At 39.1% G+C, this 22,791-nt stretch overlaps 1 protein-coding gene across 1 annotated transcript in view; it reads left to right on the top strand.

Moving 5' to 3' along the window:
* FMN2 (formin 2) overlaps positions 1–22,791 on the top strand; it is a 399,341-nt gene that overhangs the window by 283,206 nt on the left and 93,344 nt on the right. Inside the window, 1 exon segment of the mRNA XM_058309485.2 lies at positions 7,769–7,861. Coding sequence (XP_058165468.1) covers positions 7,769–7,861 — 93 coding nt within the window.

The raw sequence follows: 22,791 nt of genomic DNA, 5'->3' as shown, positions 1-22,791 counted from the left end.
CCCAGAAAGAAACGAGCCCCAGGGGGAGAGATGAGCCTTATGCTGGCCTTCAGCTGAGACCAGAAAAAGCTGGGATCACAGAGCCTTAGAAGGAAGAGGAAGGCTGAACTCTTGCAGAGACTTCTAACATGTGGTAATAGACTTTGATGAGGGAAGTAACTTAACTCTGAATGGCCTGGTAACTGTAAGCTTTTACCCCAAATAAATACCCTTTATAAAGCCAACAGATTTCTGGTATTTTGCATCAGCACCCTTTGGCTGACTAACACAGGTGCATTGTCTTTTTTTATGTTTGAGTTCTAGGTTTTCTTTATATATTCAGAATATTAAACTCTTATCAAAGATGTTGTTTCCAAATATCTTCTCCATTGTGTAGTTGTTTGACTTTCATGGTAAAGTCATGTTATGCACAAAAGTTTTTAAATTTTATCAAGTTCCATTTTTCTATTTTTATTTTGTGTCTTGTACTTTGGGTATAGAGTTAGAGCCCATTGCCTAGCGCTATGTCCTGAAGATGCTTCCTTATGTTTTCTTCTTGGAGTTTCATAGCTCTGGCTCTTATACTTAGGTCTTTGATCCATTGAGAGTTGATTTTTGTATAAGGTATGCTTTCACAATGGAGATCCAGTTTTCCCTGTACCATTTCTTGAAGTGACTACTATTTTCCAAGTGGTTATTGACCCCTTTCAAAAATCAGTTGGCCATTAACGTGAGGGTTGATAACTGAGCTCTAATTGAGTCCATTGCTCTATATGTCTGTTCTTATGCCAGTGACATGCTGTTTTGATTTCTGTGGCTTTGGAATAAGTTTTAAGATTGGGAAATATGAGGCCTACAGCTTCGTTCTTTTTCAAGATGGTGTTGGCTATTTGGGGCCCCTTACCCTTCCATACAAACTTGGTGATTGACTTTTCCATTAATGCAAAGAAGGTTGTTAAAATTTTGATTGGAATTGCATTGTATATGTAAATCGCTTTTGGTCGAATTGCCATCTTAATGATATTTAGTCTTCCAATCTATAAACAAGGAATGTCCTTCCATGTATTTAGGTCTTCTGTGATTTCCATTAGCAGTTTTGTAGTTTTCTGTGCACAAGCCCTTTACATCCTTGGTTAGAGTTATTCCTAAATATTCAGTTCTTTTTTTTTTTTAAAGATTTATTTTTTAAATTTATTTCTCTCCCTTTCCGTCCCCAGTTGTCTGCTTTCTGTGTCCATTTGATGCATGTTCTTCTTTGTCCGCTTCTATTGTTGTCAGCGGCATGGGAATCTGTGTTTCTTTTTGTTGCGTCATCTTGTTGTGTCAGCTCTCCATGTGTGCGGTGCCATTACTGAGCAGGCTGCACTTTCTTTCGTGCTGGGCAGCTCTCTTTACAGGGTGCACTCCTTGCGCATGGGGCTTCCCTACGCAAGGGCACCCCTTGCGCGCATCAGCACTGTGCGTGGGCCAGCTGCACATGGGTCAAGGAGGCCCGGGGTTTGAACTGTGGACCTGGACCTCCCATGTGGTAGACGGATGCCCTATCCAGTGGACCAAGTCTGCTTCCCAGTATTCAGTTCTTTTAGTTACTATTGTGAATGGAATTTTTTCATTGATTTCTTCTTCCCATTATTCATTGTTTGTTTATAGAAAAACTTGATTTTTGGGTGTTGTCTCATACTCTGCCTAGTGCTAATTAGGCTAGGAGCTTTGTTGTGGATTTTTCAGGATTTTCTGCATATAGGATCACATCATCTGCAAAAGGGAAAATTTTACTTTTACTTTCCAATTTGGATGCCCTTTTTTCTTCTCTCTTTTTTTTTTTGTTTGTTGCCTAATTGCTCTGGAAGGAACTTTCAGTAACAGTGTTCAACAGCAGTGGTGAAAATGGGCAAGTTTGTCTTGTTTTTGGTCTTAATGGGAAAGCTTTCAGTCTTTCACCAATAAATATGATGTTAGCTGTGGGCTTTTCATATATGCCCCATATCATGTTGAGGAAGTCTCCTTCTGGTCTTAGTGTTCTAAGTGTTTTGATCAAGAAAGGATGCTGGATTTTGTCAAATATTTTTCTGTATCAATTGAGACAATTGTATGTTTTTCCTTCATTCTGTTAATGTGGTACATTATATTAATTGATTTCCTTCTATGAACCAACCTTTCATCCTAGGGATAAATCCCACCTAATTGTAATGTAAGATTCTTTCAGTATGTTGTTGGATTTGGTTTCCTAGGAATTTGTTGAGAATTTTGCATCTGTATTCTTAAGAGATCTTGGTCTGGAGTTTTCTTTTATTGTGGTAGGTATTGTTACCTGGCTAGGTATGAGGGTGATGGCCTCATAGAATTAGTTGGAGAGTGTTCCCTCCTCTTCAATTTTTTGGAAGAGTTTGAGCAGATTTGGAGGTCTTAATGGAAGGTTTAGTAGAATTTCTCTGGTCTTGTTGTCAGGTTTTTAAATTCTAATTCAGTCTTTTTACTAGTAATTGGTTTGTTGAGATCATCTATTTCTTCTTAAGTCAATATATAGGTAGTTGATGTGTTTCTGAGAATTCGTCCATTTCATCTAGGTTATCTAATATATAAGCATACAGCTTGTTGTAGTATTCTCTAATAGTCCTTTTTATTTCAACAGGATAAGTAGTAATGTACCCCTATTCATTTCTGGTTGTTTTTTATTATTATTATTATTTGTATCTTCTTTCTTTTTTTCCTCTTTGACTCTGGCTTTTAAGTTTTGAAAATCAGGCAAGGTGAGTGAGAGACTAGATTTTTCATATACAGCCTAAGCTATTAGACTGCTATACTATTAATATTTTATTTTGCTCTTTAAAATTAAAAAATAACTAATTGGAGACCATATAGTTTAGAAGAAGGGCAAGTTCTTCAGGGATTTTTGTCAGTTCTGTTTATGGCTATAAGCACAGTGTCTAGAGCAGGTCCTGAGACACAGTTGGTAGTCACTCAGTATCTATTGTGTGAGCAGCAATTAGCAGTGAGAAACTGCTTGAAGACCTTTGGGAACATGTCTTCATTTCAAAAGTAATTCACCGAAATGATAAGAACACCTGATATCTCTCTATGCTATTTTCTGTTTTCCTCCTCTCTTCCTCCCCTCCCCCCACCCTACTGATTTTGCTGTCTGTGTCTATTTGCTGTGTGATCTTCTGTGTCTATTTCTCTTTTTGTCTTCTCTTCTCATCTTTTTCCTCTAGGATTCACCAGGATTCAATCCTGGGGAACTCTGATGTGGAGAGAGGTTCCCTGTCAATTGCGCCACCTCAGTTCCTGGTCTCTGCTGCACTTCATCTTGACTCTCCTCTTTGTCTCTCTTTCGTTTCGTCTTCATCTTGCTGTGTGACTCACTTGCACGGGCACTGGCTCACTGTGTGGGCACTCAGCTTGCCACACAGGCACTGGCTTGCTGCATGGGCACTGGCTTGCCATGCGGGCACCTGGCTCACCATGCAAGCACTTGGCTTGCCACACAGGCGTTTGTATGGGTACTCAGCTCACCACATGGGCACTTAGCTCTCCACACATGCACCCACATGGGTACTCGACTCACCACACAGGCACTTGGCTCACTGTGCAGGCACTCTGCTCACCACGTGAGCACTGGCTCGCCACGCAGGCACACTTTCTCTTCTTCTTTTTCACCAGGAGGCCCCAGAGATCGAACCCAGGTCCTCCCATATGGTAGGCGGAGACCTTATCACTTGAGCTACTTCTGCTTCCCTATGCTATTTTCTTTAAATGATGCAACTTGTCCCACCTTATATTCAGGATCCTAACATAACTTTTGATAAAATCCCTAAAATTATTAAGACTAATCTTATTATGTATCTGGAGAAATAAAAGAACACAGCATTTCTGGGTACTTGACTAAGTTGTAAGTGATAATGCCCATAGGAAACTGACTGCAGATGCCTTCTCATCTCACCCGATAGGTGATGGACATTTTTGACAAGGAGCTAACTAGTTTCTGAATAGTACAAGTGATGCAGTGCCTACCACTGTAGATGGAGAAATGTTGGATTCCTCTAGGTTCTTCGCTATGTTGTATAAAAGAATTTAAGAACACACCGGTTTAGTTAGGCCAGTAAAAATAATTTATTGGGAAATGGGGGGAAAGAACAGAGCTTGCTGAGAAAAGGGAGAGAAGGATGGAAATATGCATCGAGGTTCAGTGTAGGCTCCTCTAGGCAGAGAGTGGGCTTTGGCCTGTGAGGTCACCTTTTAAACTATTAATTATTCCTCCCCTTGCTAATGCTAAGGGGAGGGGCCCCAGCTGTTACTGGTTACCCCACCAATGGTGGGGCCATTGGTGAGACCTGTTTGGAATATCAGGGGCCAAGGGGAAGTCCTGGAAAGAGATACTAGGGCCTCAAGGTTAAACTCAAGGTCTCAGAGTGGTCTTCCGGCCATGTTGTCTGTCAGCCATGTTGCAGCTCATCTTCTCTTCGTTTCCCTGGCTCACCTTCCTCACCACCTCACTAGGCACATGATTTAACTGTAGGATTTCCCTAAACATTAGTCATCCACGTTTCATAGAACTGAAGTCTCTCCAATTTCTGCTCATTCAGCTTCCTCCCTTTTGGAGACAACATAGAGGAAGTCTATGCACTGTCATCCTCAGGCCACCATAGGCTTTCTGAAAGCAGCTATAATAGTGCCCTGCCGACTTCTCTAGGCTAAACTACACTTCATTGTATGAAAATAAAAGCAACAATAGCTACTAGTTTTTGTGTGCCTACTTATACATCCTAAATTCAATTTTAGACATTTTGCACACATTTTAGCTAATTGTCACACTAATGTTCTTATTAACTTTATTAAATCTACTTTCTGATGATGACACTAAGCTCCAAAGACATGAGGTAATTTATCCCAAATCACAAGACTCATTCAATGATTACTTAACTGGAATTTAAACCATGTCCGTTAAATTCTAAAACCTAAAATATTTTTCCCACTTTAAGTAGTGACTGATCTAGCCACAGACCTATCCAACCATAATTTGCTTTGTGTTAGGCACCAGAAATACAAATGGGTAAAAGAGATTTCACCTCCTCAAATAACTTACAGTCTAGTGGGGCAGGAAATAAGCATTTAACAATAAACTTAGTACAGTGTGGTAGTTGATATTGAATCTCCTCATTTTATAAAATTTTATAAATGTGGACTTGAGCAATCTCTTTGGATCTCATTTTTCTGTGATGTAGAATATGGATATTAATGTATATCAAAGGTCTTTATGAAGACTGAATTGGTTAACGCATGTAAAATGCCTTGAACAGTCCCCAGCACAAAAAAAGTACTCCATATATAATAGCTTTAAATTTGGGTGTGTAAGCTGGGATTACAGAGGAGAGGGGCCCCCTCCTTGCTGGAAACAGGTGGTGGGGAATGGAGGAAAGCAGGGAATGGAGGATCGTCAGGGAATGCTTTATTGGGGCAGTTACACCTGAGCTAAGTCATCATGTATTAGTGGGAATGAATAAGCTAAGGGCTGACGAAGGGAGAGAAGCATTTTAAGCAAAGAAGACAATATGAGCATTTGAGCAAAGGTATGGAGACTAGAATTTGCATTGAGTTTTCAAAAAATGTCACTGGGGAGGGTAAGGAGGAGAGCAAGATTATTTTAAAGTTTGGCGAGGCCTAGGTTATGGAAAGTGCTGTATTTCATATTATAAATTTTGAAATTGTTCCTGTATTGAGGGTGTGCAGACAGTAGTCACTGACCATTTTAAGTAATTAGCCAGGTGTCTTTTGGATGGCTTCAATAGCTCTGAGGAGAGAACTTTGTAGCCCAATTAAGAGGTTTTTAAAGTAGCCCATGTGAGAATTCTAAGGCCATTACCAGAAGAGAGAAGACATGGAGAGTACGGTGGACTCAAGCTGTGTTTAGAATATAAACTGAGCAGGATGTTGGTATAAGGAAAGAGAGTCAAGAACCACTGTCGTGTCTGGGCCTGAGTTATTTAGGCTGAATGGCAGTACCACTAACTGAGGGGCAGTGGGGAGGCAGGAGGTTTGGAGAAGGCTGGAATAAGTTCTGTATTAAACATACTGAGTGTCTGATGTCTCTGAAAGTTTAAATCTGCGGGTCCAAACTATGAGATACTGGGCCCAAGATGTGGGTTAGGGAGTCACCGGCAGCCAACCAGCGAGGTTGCCCTGGCAGAGTGAAGAGCAAAGGGGCAGGCGGCAGAGAGAACCAGGATGTGCGGCTTATGTTTTACTAAGCCTAGTTGTCTTTTGTGCCTGATGCGGGGAATGTGAGCTCCCAAAACCGTCCTCCTGCGTTTTCCTGCTTAGGCAGCTAATGAGCGGCGGAAGACAAAGGGGAATGATTTTATAAGAGAAAAAAAATATCTAAGGAGTAAAGTTTCAAAGTCCCCTTGGAGGATTGGCAACCTTACTTTAGGAACTGCAGCAAGATTATGTTTTCCCAAGTCAGTCATTTGTGTGTCCTAAGTGTTGTCTTCTACACCTTTTTCAATTTTGAATTATTTTCTTTTGGGCTCATGTTTCTTGCTATCACCACAATGGCAAAATTTTTTTAGAGTTTTTCTTAGAAATGCTTCCTAATGGACCCAAAGTTGAATATATAGACTCCTTAGGACTTGTGTGATACCACAGGTTATCGTGGAGAGAGTACAAACTTTGGAATCGGACCATGATTTCAGTTACTGATCTGCTACTTATCATCTGCAGACCCTTAAGCAAATTAGCACCCTCTCTGAACCTTAATTTTCTCAGTTGTAAAATGGGTGTTATAATGTCTACTTACCATCTTACTCTAAAGATTAAGTAAATAGTAGGTTAAAAGCACCTGGCATGTAATTGATGCTCCATAATTATTTGTTGCTAACACTAATATTACTACCACTACTCTTATTTATTTTTCAGAAATTTGGACTTTAATTGGGAATAAGGTAGTGTTAGAAGTCAGTTGGGGAAGTGGACTTGGCCCAATGGATAGGGCGTCCGCCTACCACATGGGAGGTCTGTGGTTCAAACCCCAGGCCTCCTTGACCCGTGTGGAGCTGGCCCATGCACAGTGCTGATGTGTGCAAGGAGTGCCGTGCCACGCAGGGGTGTCCCCCATGCAGGGAGCCCCACATGCAAGGAGTGCGCCTGGTAAGGAGAGCCACCCAACACGAAAGAAAGTGCAGCCTGCCCAGGAGTGGCACCACACATGTGGAGAGCTGACGCAACAAGATGACGCAACAAAAAGAAACACAGATTCCTGTACTGCTGATAAGGGTAGAAGCAGTCACAGAAGAATACACGGTGAATGGACACAAGAGCAGACAACGGGGGGGGGGGTGGCGGGGGGGAAGGGGAGAGAAATAAATAAAAAATAAATCTTTAAAAAAAAAGTCAGTTGATGATGATTATGATAGTAATAGTAGGAAATACTTAGTATAGTGCCTGGCACATAGTAAGCACTCTGTAACACTTTAAATCTCTTAATTGATTTGATCTTTATAAGAGCACCGAGATAGGCTTTTTCTACAGACGAAATAACTGAGGGTAAGTAACTTGCCCAAGATTACAATTCTTAAGATCCTTTAGCATTTCTTTATCACATCCCCCAAATGAAGCCTTGATCTCAGGCTCCTCATGTCAGTATTTGGATGTTTCCAAAATATGTGTAAAACATATGTTGGTTAGCGTGGTTAACAGGATTGTCTGACAGCTATATGGTTTGTTTTTGTTTAAAGACTGCTTTAATTCCCCATTAGCAAGCGTGATGTTTTAACACTGTCTTCTTTAATTTCAGCGTGTGAAGTTGAAGCAGGGAAAGTGTACCAGGTGTCCTCAAAAGAGCACATCCAACCTTTCAAAGAAAACATGGAACAATTTATTATTCAAGGTAAATTCTAAAGAGATGTGTTGTATTTTCCTCCCTCCAGAAAGGTTGAGGCAGTTTTTTTGTACACACTGCCTGAAAAGAGATTATTTTGACATTACAGGAAAACAGATTAAGTTCAATCATGAGTCACACAGTTGTGAGAGAACAGCAATTTGCTAAATATTTAGCCTGTATTGTATAGAATGCTCATTAATATTGGTTTTCCTTTTGCATGACAGTAAATACAATTGTTTGTTAAAATCGTTCATATTTATAATGACATTAAAACTTTATACTTTTTGCAATGGGCAATTAAATATATTTTTGTTTTAACTATGTGAGCTCAGTTCAATATGGTATTTATTTGGTTTGTCAAAACATTGTGCTGAAAGAACAAAGTGATTGATGTTTTCCAGATCTTCAAACCATTATTTGCTATATTTTTAGTAGGATACATTGATACTTTTGGATATACCTTTCTTCCAGGGAGCTTAAAGACTTTATAAATATTACCTCATTGACTCTTCCTACATTTCTGAGATATGCTTGAAATCACTGAAACATTGTACCAAAGCTTTTACTACTCAAAAAAATTCAACTTTGGAAACTTAGGTGTCTTCTGAATATCAGATTTATATCATCCCGTGCTCTGGGAAAGTTCAGCTTCTTTTAGAAAGGAAAATACTATTTAATCATTTAAGAAATTCAGGAAGATTAAAACAGAAATTTTGGTCAAATTCATAAATCAAAGTGGTTGTTATTTTCAAATCCCAGGGCCTTATGACACAGAGTGTTTGGCACATGTGCTCATTGATGCCCAAATAGTCCTTTTGCTAAAGTCCTTTGTCCTGTAGTTCCATACTGGAGAGCCCTGTAAGCTTGACCCAGTGTAGTGGTGAATAAAGATGCCTTGCTTTTTTCATCCAGATCAAGAATATGGACCTTTAGAAAACTATACAGGTAAAAGCATAGAATGTTCTTTTTTGCTTATGGAAAGAAAGGAGTCCTTAATTCTTTGACTCATTCACAAAAGAAGCAGTTTGCTGGATTTCACCCTTAAAATGTAAACAAATATATTGTTGCTTACATTTTATGTGATTTCTTATATAATATTTTGAATCTGTATTTTGTAGATGAGGCATTCAGATTTTTAAACAACCGTCTCTTTCATTATTTTGAACAAAGAGAGAAATTATGTTTGTGACCGGTTGGAATTTAGGAATCGTGCTTATAAACCACCCAGGATCAGCTGTATCTGATATCTTTGTTAATTTTTTATGATGATTCAAAGGGTAGGTAGAGACCTTTAGGAGTTTTCTAGTAATTCATTCTTAAGGAAGACAGGATTGCCCCAATCATACTAAACAGATAAATTTCTCTTTAGATGTTAACAGTGTTCCCAGGAAGATCTTTTAACCCTCTTAGTATGAAATTCTGATAATAATATTCCTGTACTACTTCATATTAAATGAAGACATCTATTTCAGTGTTTTGAGAGTAATAACCTACATATTCTTATGGGTATGAAATGCCTCACCTTTATGCCACTAGGTTGAATGAGCCTAGTAATATGAATCTTTCTTTGTGGCTCCTCTTCTGGCACATTCAGTTACTTCTTTATTTCTTCTGTGGTCCTGTTCAAGTGTTCTATGATTATTTGCTCATTAAATAACTTTTTGAATGCCTCCTGTAGGCCAGTGCACTCTTTTGGGAATTGATTTTGCAGCAGTGAATAAGAAAACAAGCATGTCTTAATGGATATTGCATTCTACATTTTCTTGAAGAATGCTAGTAACAACATAAAAACAACAGCAAATTCTTTGCAAAACTAATGCACATCAAAAGCTTGTCAAAATGTGGAAGAAAATAAAAGTTCATCTTTAAATATTGTCACTCTCAAACCTGATATATATAGTGAATACAATGGATTTTGAAATATGTTACTTTACAATAGATTTTTCAGAATGTAATCAAGTTTCTTTTGCCCTGTATTTCTTCTCGTTACCAAGGTAAAATTCTAAAGTTAAACTTATAAATTAAAGAAAATGTATACCATCTTAGTACAAATGATATATATCAAATCTTTGCTTATGATTAGTTTTTTTCTTAATAGTATTCTTACCTCAAACTCTGAGCTCAGTCTAAGTTACATAGGTATATTCTTGTTCATATATCCAAAGTCTTTTTTAAATGTGACCCCACTCTCAAATTTCAAAACCTCTCTCAAACAAATGGAGATTATATCAAATACTGGCCAAACAGTTTTGTTGCTTTCACTCCCACCATCTACTAGAAACATCTGTTATCCTTGGATTTCAGCTGTCACGTGCCCTGTGGACCACACTCTAACAATCGTACCCTGCAATTCACTGACCCACCCACCAGCTTCCCGTTCTACCCTAGCAGCTATTGTGTGGTCTCTGCTCAAGTGATGCTCCCTCCTTGGGCACTTCCCTTACTTTTAAAATAGCCACATTTAGATGCTTTAGCCACAGGACATTTGTTTTTTAATGAATTAAGTTATTTCCTGTGCATCTAGGATGGTGCTAGCTCTGTACCCTCCTTAGGAGACGTCAGAATATATTCACTCAAATAATTTTCTTACCTCTACCCAGATTCATATTTTTTATAATGCTTATCACTGTCTGAAGTTATGTTATCCATTTGTCCCCCAACAACATAAGCTTCGTGGTGAGGGCACCTCTGTTTTGCTTCTCGCTGTACAAGTATGCCTATAACTCTCAGCACACAGTGTACCCTCCTTTGCCTCCCGAGACAAAAGCCTAGCCCTCTTGGAGTCCCCCTCTCTGCTTGCCCCATATTTGAATCAGAGCATGGGATGGGGGTGGGGAGCTGGAAAGGAAATCTCACAACTACCCTGACTGGCCTCACTTCCTCCCATTGGAGGTCTATAAAGTTTCTCCTGCAGATTTAACGTTCTCATTTTCTTCAGATGGCTCCTGTCTTCTCTTCTCAGAGCCCCCACAGTCCTCTTGTTCTCGTTATCCCTGACTTGGCTCATCTCCTACTACAGTGAGAAGACAGATGCTGTGACTCAGAAGCTTGCATACCCACCCATAGACTCATGGACCCCTCAGCAGCATCTGAGCTCATCTTTTCTGCCGTACCTCCCATTTCAAGGGACAGAAAACCATGCTCCCAAAAGGCAGATCCCTCCACATGTGCTCTTCATCTTAAACTTCTGTCTTTATCTAACATCCTCTCTTAGTATAAGTCTTCAAATGGGCTGAGTAAATGAAAACTGAAAAACATCTAGGATTGTAAATATCAAGTTGGAGGCCATTGATAACCTGGGTGAAACATTTTTCTTCAATTGGCAATGGCAGAAACAAATTTTCTGTTACTTTAAGGTCAATGAGAAAGAAGGGCACAACTCTGCAACAATTTGAAAAGCTGTTGTGCGACAGCTGTAGCTAATAATATAACTGATTTAACTGCTTAATCAAAGTTACAATTCTAGCAACAAATGTGATGATTTTATTTTTGTGCATATATTATGAAGAAAGCTAATTGTTAACCTACAGAGAGTTATTCAGCACTTATTTGCAGTTTTTGTTCCATTTTATTTTGTGCCTTTTGTGTTTTTAGAAGTAGAAAATGTGATAAGAAAGATAAGGCAAGGGACCTCACTAAGGAATCTTTTCCTTTTTTATTCTCTCCTCCTCTTTGAACCCAAGTTGTATTTTGGACAAAGTGTGCATACAGAAAACCACATTATTGTAGAGCTGTAAGGAACTATAGTTGTAGTGAATTACCTTGATGTGTATATCTTCTTTGTGGTTACTGGGAAAGAAATAGGAGCCTGGTTCTCTTTTGTTAAGCTCCATAGCCATTTTATTCATGATATGTATTGCCAAGTGTATATTTAAAATGTGTATTTTCAATAGTTTTGGGGGGGGGGGTGCATGGCAAATAAATTTTAAAAAGATGCATTTCTTTCCATGCTATTAAATGAAGTTCCTTCTTGTGATTCCATAAATCAAAAATAGCTAATGGAAATTTTCATTAGCCTTGCTTTCCATACCACCACTACTCTTTTCCCAAATATTTCTTCCTTAAAGTAAACATGGCAAATTGTAGCTGAGCTAGAGTACCAGAACAGAAATGAAAATGAATAAATCTGTAACCGAATGCTTATAATTAAAAGGGCGTTGAAACCTCAGTTCTAAATATATCACCTTTAGTATTGGCAAGACTATGCTTGAGAATGAAGTGATGGCAAAAGCCAAAGAGGGAGAGGCCTATCAGGAGTGATTCTCTTCTGTTGGAAATGGTGAGCATGGTGCCCTGTCTGCAGCCTTCCATATTCAGGGTGAGCATGTTTGATACCGCTTTTATTTCTTTTTCTGAAAATATCGTATAAGAACTTTTTTTCAGTAATAAAAAGAAAGATGAATTTGATTTCCTGAAGTAAGTAATCTTTCATTGACCATTTAAAATAGAAAAAGTAGCCTGTCTTTTTTCACTTTAAAAAAATTTATTGAAATACATTACTGATACATAAACATACATAAACAATAAATGTTTAGTAATAATTGTGAACTTACAAAACAAACGTATATAACATCATACCCAACTCTCATAACTCACCCTACCACCAATACCTTACATTGTTGTTAAACCTTTTTAACAAATTATTAGAGCATTGTCAAAATATTACTATTAACCAAATTATTTTTCCCCTAACTCACCCTATTATTATTATTATCTTTATATCATTTATATATGAACATACATAAACAATAAATGTAGAGTAAAAGTAGTGACCTTACAAACAAACATGCATAACATCATACAGGGGTCCCATACATCAATCCTCCATGAACACCTTGCATTGTCGTGAGATGTTTGTTACAAATTATGAAAGAATATTGTCAAAATCTTACTGCTAATCATAGCGCTTATCTTACATTTGGTGTGTATTTTCCCCCAACCCACCCTATTATTTTTTAAATATATTTTTTATGACAGAAGTTTGTAAACTTATAAAAGAATCATGCACATGTGCAGAATTCCCAAACAACACCCCTCTATCAACACACCACACTGTGGTGGAACATTTGTTACAGATAAGATGATATCATCTGATTGATACCACGTCCATCGTGTCCATTTGGCTCACATTTTCCATACTGCCCCATTATCAACACAGTACTTCTTTGGCATAGATGCAAGAATATTATATTATTACTGCTAACCACAGTCCATAGGTCACACCAATTGTATTGTTCGCACGCTTCTTCACATTCCCAACACCCTCCAGTAGTGGTGTACATTTGCTCTAGCTCACAAAGGACACTCTTGCATCTGTTCCATCAACCACAATTCCCATCCACCCCTTGGTTTACTGTGCTATTCAGTTCCTAGATTATTCTCTAGCATTCTGTCAATTGGCATTGACATACCTAGACTACCATTTTCAGTCATATCCCCATCTATAAAATAGCTGTTAATTGCTATTTGTTACCATTCACTCCTATGGTTCTTGCTTTTATTTAGGCTAATTAGGCCTTTTTTTATTTATTTAAACATTTAGTTGCAGTTTTCTGAATACAAGTGCTTTACATCATTGGTTAAGTTTATTCCTGACAATTTGAGTTTTATCTGTCATATTTTATTTTCACCACTCTTTTGACACATTTAGTTACTTTTATTGGTATAATCTTCATTTCTAGACTCTCTTCTAGGCCTCTCTCTCCTGTCTTTTCTTTTCAGACTCTAGCACACCCTTTAGAATTTCTTGAAATTCCTTTAGAATTTCCTGAAGGTCTCTTTGCTTAGAAATTCTCTCAGTTTCTGTTTGTCTGTTAATATTCTAATCTTGCCCTCATTTTTGAAAGACAGTTTTGCTGGATATAAGATTCTTGGCTGGAAGTTTTTCTCTTGTAATATCTTAAATATATTAGACCACTGTCTTCTTGCCTCCATGGTTTCTAGTGAGAAATCAGCATTTAATCTTATTGGGTATCCCTTATATGTTATGCATTGCTTGTCTCTTGCTGTTCTCAGAATTCTCTCTTTTTCTTTGACCTTCCTTTGACATTCTGATTAGTATGTGTCTTGGAGTTGGTCTATTCAGATTTTTTCAGATGGGGGTACTTTTTGCTTCTTGGACATGGATATCTTTGTCCTTCAATAAGGATGAGAAATTTTCTACCATTATTTCTTCAAATATTCCTTCTGCCCCTTTTCCCTTCTCTTCTCCTTCTGGGACACCCATGACACATATCTTTGCACACCTTTTGTCGTCATTTAGTTCCCTGAGACCTTGTTCAATTTTTTCCATGCTTTTCACCATCTGTTCTTTTGCATGTTCACTTTCAGAGACCATTTTTTCAAGTTCACCAATCCTTTCTTCTGCCTCCTCAAATCTGCTGTTATAGGATTCCAGCTTCTTAAAATTTCATTTATTGCACCTTTCATTCCCATAAGATCTGCTATTTTTTATGTATGCTTTCAAATTCTTCTTTGTGCTCATCCAGTGTCTTCTTAAAATCCTTAATCTCTTTAGCCATCTCATTGAATTTATTAAGGAGAGTTGTTTGAACATCTATAATTAGTTGTCTAAACTCCTTTATGTAATCTGGATGCCTATCTTATTCCATAGCTCCCTATTTCTTGATGTAGATTGTAATTTTTTGTTGGTGTCTTGGCATCTGGCTTACTAGAGTATTCTGGGTGAAATTTTTTTGTTTTTTTTTGTTTTTTTTTTCTTTAGTTTAGGGCTTCCTGCCTTATCTCTCTTGCTGGTTGCGCAGTAGGAGCCAAGAGTGAGTTGGTGCTATCAGCTATAGAGGCTTAAGCTGCCTTCATTGCCCCAGCGACGGATGAAGCTTCTCCCAACTTTCTCCTTTGCTGGGGGCAGGGATAGAGTCACAGCTATGTAGAATAATTCAAGTTATGGAGACCTAGAACTCTAGTTGCCCAGAGAGACTGATTAAGCTTCCCACCCCTTCTCCCCTGCCTGAGGCAGGAATGGAACTGCAGGTGTGGGCAGCAATCTATGCAGTGTGGGTCCAAGATGACCACAATTGCCCCTGTAGACTTCTGATTATTCCGTCTGTGCCAGCCAAAGTTACCTGCAGTTACCTGGATAGGCTGGTGCAGGGCCCGCCAGCCTCCTCCCTGCCAGAAGTAGGGCTGAAGGCCCATCTGGTTGAAAGAAACTGGTTTCTAACATCACTGTGATTTTTGGCCCTGACTTCCCCTCATACTGGGGGCAGAGTCAAAATGGTGGCCACTGGCCTCTTTCCGACTTGGGCAGATTCACACCCTAGCTATTTCTAGGGTTATACTTAACCAGTCAAGTCTGCCAATCAGTAGCCAAAATCAGTGACCAACTGTCTCCTCCTTCCCTGTTTTTGGGAAATGGAGCTTCCAACTCCAGCCACAGAATAGCTCCTGGGAAAGCTCGTGCTGCCAGAGTAGGATGATCCGGCCTCTGCAGCTTGGCTGGTAATTTCCTGGAGAGGCTGGCGCAGGTCCTCCCAGCTTCCTCCCTGCTGGAGGTGGGACTGGGGCCTAGGCTGGAACTGCAATCTGATCTGGATGGAAAGAAGCTGGTCCCCACCAGCACTGGGATCTCAGTCCTCTCCACTTTCCCTTGTGCTAGGTGCGGAGTTAAGATGGTGGCTCCCAGCCTCTTTCTGACTTGGACAGTCTCAAACTTTAGCTGTTTTCTGGATTATACTTTATTTTTTTTTTATTATTATTTATTTATTTATTTTTTTTAATTACATTATGAAAAATATGAGGTCCCATTCAACCCCACCGCCCCCGCCCCCCACTCCCCCCACAGCAACACTCTCTCCCATCATCATGACACATCCATTGCACCTGGTAAATTCATCTCTGAGCATCACTGCACCCCATAGTCAATGGTCCACATCATAGCCCAGACTCTCTCACGGTCCATCTAGTGGGCCCTGGGGGGATATATAATGTCCCGTAATTGTCCATGAAGCACTATCCAGGACAACTCCACGTCCCGAAAACGCCTCCACATCTCATCTCTTCCTCCTGTTCCCCACACCCAGCAGCCCCCATGGCTACCGTTCCCACACCCATTCCACATTTTCTCTGTGGACATTGGATTGGTTGTGACCATTGCACATCTATGTCAAGTGAGGGCTTAGATTCCATATGGGTACTGGATGTACTCCTCCCGCTTCCAGTTGTAGACACTCTAGGCTCCATGTTGTGGTGGTTGACCTTCTTCAACTCCATGTTAGCTGAGTGGAGTAAGTCCAATAAATCAAAGTGTAGGAGCTGAAGTCTGTTGAGGCTCTGGGCCTGGGTGTCATATTATCAGTCCAGAGATTCGAATCCCCTACATATATCTTAAAACCAGCACCGACTACAATTCCAATAAAGTAGCATGCAAGTCTTGTGAAAAGAGATCCCCTCTGAGTCCAATTCCATCACGCAGAAACACCAGCTCCAAAGAAGGGCCATCTGTCATGGCAGTGAACCCCTTCTGCCATGACCATAGAACCCGTGGGTCTCTTTATCCCTCAAAAGAACCAATACCTGGGGTTGTATCTACCTTATCTGTCTCTTAGACTCTGTTCAGTTGTACATAGGGGTATTCCTTCTGACAACCTCCAGACTCTTTTTTAGAGACTCACAGCCTTATAATCTCATTTCTCCTTTCCATTTCCCCCTTACATTAGGTCAAACAGCTTCCCGAAGTCATGTCATTATATGTAGACAGGTATATTCTGCTGTTCCGCATTGAATCTTTAATTCAAGGTCATTTTCTAGTTGCTTCTTCAGCTGGTAGTATGTGGTAGTGATCCCTCGGTGCCAGGGAGGCTCATCCCCGGGTGTCATGTCCCACGCTGGGGGGAATGCATCGCATCTACACGCTGAGTTTGGCTGTGAGAGTGGCCACATTTGAGTAACATGCAGGCTGTCAGGAGGAAACCCCCAGGCACAATGCTACTCTAGGCCTTGTTCTTATTGCAGGTGTATAGGCTCAAAAGTGTAACCATTAGTATCACGAGCCCACTGTTGGGCCGTCCTTCCTTCCTGGTTCTTGCCGTTGCACCTGGAGGATTGCCGCTGCTCTCCCAGGGCCCACAACAGTCACCCCCCGGCCAGGAGCCCAGTACCCCCCCAGCTGTTGTTTTTGTTTCCACTATGAGTATATATAGACATTACCATATACCCTGGACATATGCCCTGTATAACTCCCTGTCAACCATATATATCCTGTCAATAACCCATATCAGTATTCCTCCGCTGCCATTGTTGAACCACTCTGTGATCCAAAACTTCCCGTAAAGTGAATCCCAATATAATGTCAGCTTCAGAAGAGTCTTAGATCACCGAAATTCATATATACAATATACAGTATTTCCCCAGATCCACCATAAAACCTTTTCCCTTGCACAGCAATAATCTTGTAACTTATTCATATCATATTTCCTGAAACTGATGTACAGATTCCAACACTATAGTTTTCAAACAAGGTGACATTTGTGCTTACTATGTGGTCCATATTTTAGGCTGTACAGTTTTCTAAATTTTTTAGTTATCCTATGTTTTGTCTTATGGTTTTCATTATTAGTCTGTCGTCCCCTATATGTTTTTGTTGTAATATTAGCTGTTTTATATTCATCCTCGTGTACTCTCACATAACTCCTCTTTTGCCCCCTTATTTACCTTTGTTCCATCCATTCCACATCCATTTTCCCCTCCCCTTAGGGCCCACAACGCCTGCCAATCTAATACCCTGGGAGCCGTCCTTTCTCATGAGAGATACAGTTCTCTCTATTCAACGGCATTAGTCTTCCCCAGGATATGGGTCCACCCCACCCAATGGTAGAACCCACCTTGGCAAAATGAGCCTTCAGCTATTCCCTCCGGAGTCCATCACGCATCAGACCATACCCCCTGAGCGTCCTAACCAGGTAACCCTCCTACTTATACTTTGATACGTTTTACTCAACATTTAGTTCTCAACGAACTTCTGACACTCTCCCATATTCGTATGTTGCCCCTCCCTCCCACTGGATTATACTTTAGCCGCTGAATTTACTCATCAGTAGCTGAAGTTGGTGTCTAACCGTCTCTTCCTCCCCCACTTTTGGGGAGTGGAGCTTCCAATTCCAACCACAAAACAGCTTCTGGCAGCTTGTGCCTCCGGTTGAGGATAGGCACTGGCCTCTGTGGCATGGAGCACCCTACTCACAAGTCTTCTCTGCAGATGGACAGTCTCCTCCTTCCATTCCTTCAAGGATGTTGTAGGATGCTCTTCTGGCCTCCTGGAGCCCCAGAACAGGTGCTTCAGCAGCTCCAGAGAACTCTGGATATTTGCCAACTGCCCTGTAGCAGGAGCTCCTTATTCTGTCGCCATCTTGCTGGTTCCCTGTCTTTTAAACAAACAGCTTTCTACCTCTTATTTGTGTTATAACAATAATAATAGTAAGCATCAATACTATTTTTGTTTTGCTAAAGGAGTAACAAACACCCTTTCATACTTTACTTGATTTTAGTCTCATAACTCTTTAGAAGAAATGGAGCAGCCATTATTATTCCCATCAGCTAGGTAAAGCTTTCCCCTGATATATTGATAAATTATGACTCCATTTGGACCCACTGTACCCTTCCTGCCTCCTTCAGCACTTGGGAGGCATGAATTTGAAGTTATTCTTCTGAAGAAGTATTGTTTACCTTGCCACCTCTCTTTAAGGGTTAGAGTTCCAGCTGCTCCAGGCATTCATTAATCTACTGTGAGTAAGAAATTATCAAAGAGCCTCCCAAGAGGGAGGAATAGATTCCATATGGCAGTCCCTAATAACTGCTTCCTGCAAATTTTTACTTGGGCATTCCCATTGACACCTCACACTAAACATCTCCAGAATTTGCTCTCTGCTGTAACCTCAGCACTCAAGATGTAATAGACTCCAAATAAACACGTATTTCACAGATGAATGCATGAATGAATGAATGAATGAATTTATCAGTTCAACTCAAGCTACTCAGTTACTCTGCCCCTCGTGTTCCCTATCATTGTGAATAGCGCCCCCCTCCAAGCAACTGCCCAAGACAGAAACTTTGACCTCATTATTGTTAACAGATAAGTGAATGAAATAGTTAAACAATACATACATCTATTGTGAAATTCATAGTACGTAATGCAGTGTAAGTCTTACTATTACTTTCCTTTATTCTAACCAATTTCATGTTCCATATCTGTCTTTCCCAAGATAATCTGTGCATATAAGCATGTATTTATGTGTATATATGTATATATGCATAGACATTGTATTTACATGTATTTTTACAAGTGATCACATACTCTACATGCTGCTTTGCCCCTTGCTTTTTCATTTTTATTATAGAACCTAACTGTTATATGTTTTATGTTTATGTTAGATATATAAATACAAGCTTAATATCTCTCTATACATCTGTATAGGTGTATGTATGTACACATATTCATAAAACAAATCTTGTATGTATTTTATAATCTTCATATAAACAAAAATAAAGAATGTTTTATTATTCTTCAGAGGATATGTGATATATTCGAGTCATGTATATGTTAGGTATATATAATATAAATAGTATTGTATTATGCATTTGTTTAAGAATATCTCATAACCTAAGTGAAGTCTAAAATATTCTAACAAAATGATATTCCCCAGTCTTATGCCTTTTTCCCCTTCAGAGATGACCTCCATCCTGAATCTCTCTTTAACAGAGAGAACTGTTAATTGTAATAAATTTGTTTGGTTTTACAAGTTAGTGCATTTTATATAAGCGGATATATGAACTGACTCTTTCGTGACTTTTCCCCACTGAACATTGTTTTTGAGATGCTTCCATGTTTATGCATATGGTTCTATTTCGTTCAGTTTCAGTGGAAATGTCATATCGTACAGGAGCATGATTACAGATATGGAAGGAATTATTTTGGTCATCTTCATAAACAGTCTACCACAAATTGAAAATTTTTTCCCCTCATTTGGTTTTTCCCTTCTAGTACTTTGCATACCTTTGATATTTTAACTTGATTATTTAACCAAGTCTAATGTTACTATTCCTACTTCCCTCCAAACAACCCAAATCCTTAGAATACTTTAATCTCACCCACTTATACTTACATGCCATTCTTTTCTATTGTTTCAGTTCCACTGATGTTTGTATAACTCATCAAATGAGAATTATCATTGTCTTCTTACAGTCATTATTTTTGTTTAAGTTTAATCTGTTGTTTATAGTTTTCTTTGCTCTCCATTCCTCCACGGGCCTTCCTTCTAAGATTTTTTTTCCCTTCTTTTTTAAGTACAGCCTTTAAAAGTTACTGGATTGTAAATTCTTTTGCTTTTGATAGATAGATTTGCTAATTATAAAATTCTGGATCGAGAGCAAATTCCTTTCAGCAGTCTGCAGGCCTCTGACTCCTCACTTCCCTTATTGCATTGACAGCTCTGCTGTTGGTCCAATTTTTGTTTTTCTGTTTATAATCTAAATTTTCTCTCAGGCTCTTTTATGTTTTTCTTTTTCTCTTTATGTTTGTTTTGGCTAATCGACTGGGGCACTACCAACCAAGAACTATTTTAAAATAAATTCTTGCTTTGCATTTTAGGATCATACATTATGGATTGGGGCCCAACACTCTTTGACTGCCTGTGTGGGGCTATGGGAGTCTTAAATAATAAGGCTTCCCTCCACAAAGCCATGGGTGATGCAGGCATGTTTCTGCGATTTATGCTGTAGAGTGGTGATGCTTTTCAGTTCCTTTTTTCACCACCTTGGGTGGATTCTAGGCTCCTTTAAGGTTTTCTGTATGATCTTTCAAATTAGAGCTCTAGGTTCCTGGGTTTAGAGGTGTCCCCAAGGCAGTGCTGGCTTATACCTCTTTGGATTCCTGCTCCGTTTGTTTTAAGGCCTCAGAGCATTTTCCTTATATTTTTCGCCAACTCAGCCATGTATTAAAATTTATTTTAGCCCAATATCTTTGTGCCATTTGTTGTAAAACTTTTTTTATATCTAATCCATAGTATTGCTGAAAATAGAGGACTTTTTGTTCAATTAAAATATCTTTGAGGTTATTTCATAATAGTGCATTCTTTCTAAAAACTTCAGAGTATTCATTCCATTGTTAAAATGCAACAACTTCAGAGTATTCTGTTGTTAAAATGCACCAAACTCATTTACTTCTTTCTCTGCTTATAAATCTTTATTTATAGCACCATTTTTCAAATAAAAAGATGGTAGAAAGAAATTACATACATTTCTCACAATGCCTGGGGAAACAGTCAGTTCCTGCACATTGAACTGCTGGGTCAAAAGACATGGTGGCCTTCGCTCAAGCCCTCCTTTGCCCTCTGCTCCTGCCAACCCTGCCTCCCTCATCTAATCAATACCAAGTCTGTGAGTGTCCTCAGATGTGTCCACATCATTCTAATCCTCTTGCGCTGGCCCTATGCCAGCCCAAAGCCCTCTCCTCCCTTTATTATGTTAGTTCCTTTCTCCTTGTAGCATTCATTCCATTACAGGCCAGTCATGAATGGACATCGTCAAAACCCTCATCTTCTGGAGAAGACTGAATTATGCTGTTTCGTGATTATTAAAAGAATGTGAATACTCATTTGACATAGATGCAGTTTAAAATATGTATTTAAATATTTTAAAATATGTTGAATATCTACTATGTATTTTTAAAATATTCCCTATCTTTCCTCCCTGCTAGATAATGTACTATTTCTTAAGATTAAGCCTGAGCTTTCCTTTCTTTGATCCTGGGCACTTGGGTATATTTCTGCCATGAACATGAATCTTAACCAAATTATTATTTTCTTGAAGTAGAACCACAAATACAGTCCTAATGTCCAATGTCATACTTTCCAGGTTTTGTTTTTTTTTTAAAGAATAATCATCTAGAAACTGAAATCACAATTAACACTTTGGGAATTTCAAAACTATTTTTGTTTAACCAATCCTGGTATAATGAAACCAAAGGAACCTTTTTTTATATAGTTACTTAGGAAATATCAAAATGTTGATTCAGAGGGAAATACTCATAACTGAATATATTTACCCATTAAGAATTACCCTGTTTTCTGGTTAATGTCTAGAATTTGTCAGTGTTTTCATTTTCTCCTTGACATATGTTCTCACCAGGTGTTCTTGGGCATTTGGACAGTTAGGGGCATTAGACTTGAGGAAGTGGTCCATGTAGAATGTCTCTGATTACCTATCACTACCTGGAAATAAGGAGTACTTGCTAGGGATACATTTACAGCATGTCGAAGTGCATGGGGTATGACTACTCCCTCTCTCCATTTCAAATGAATGAATGCTATCTTAGTGATATTTTGCCTTTTCCAGATTTTAGAGATTGTCCCACATTTCTTGGCTCATGGCTGCCTTCCTTGTTTAAAGCCAGCAGTGGCTAGTTGAGTCTCTCATACTGTATCATTCTGACACTGACTGTCCTGCTTCCCTTTCTCACTTATAAGGACCCTTGTGATTACAGTGGACCCACATTAATAATCCAGAATGACTTCCCCATATCCAGGTCAACTGATTTGTAACCTCAATTTCTGCTTATCATGTAACATAGCATAGTCACATGTTCTGGGGATTTAGGTATGAAGGACAATTATTTTGCCTACCACAGACTTTCATAATTCTTATTTTTATTCCTTTGCTTTTACTCTTCCCCAGCCCCTAGTAGGATACATACACACACACATCCTTCCTGGTTGCTTTAAATGATTTGTCCTTATCACTGTTCTTTAGGAATTTGATTATGAAGTACATTGGTGTGTATATATTTGTGTGCTTATCCTACTTGGGTTAATTGAGCTCTTGGATCTGTGCATTTATGGTTTGTATCAATTTGGAAAACTCTGGGGCTATTATTTCTTAAATTTTTTTTTCTGATTCCCTCTCTCTTATTTTCTTCTGGGACT

This window comes from Dasypus novemcinctus, chromosome 13 (assembly GCF_030445035.2).
Source record: "Dasypus novemcinctus isolate mDasNov1 chromosome 13, mDasNov1.1.hap2, whole genome shotgun sequence".
NCBI lineage: Eukaryota > Metazoa > Chordata > Mammalia > Cingulata > Dasypodidae > Dasypus > Dasypus novemcinctus.
Note: the sequence above shows the minus strand (reverse complement) of the source record. Positions and strands in the feature narration are given on the sequence as shown.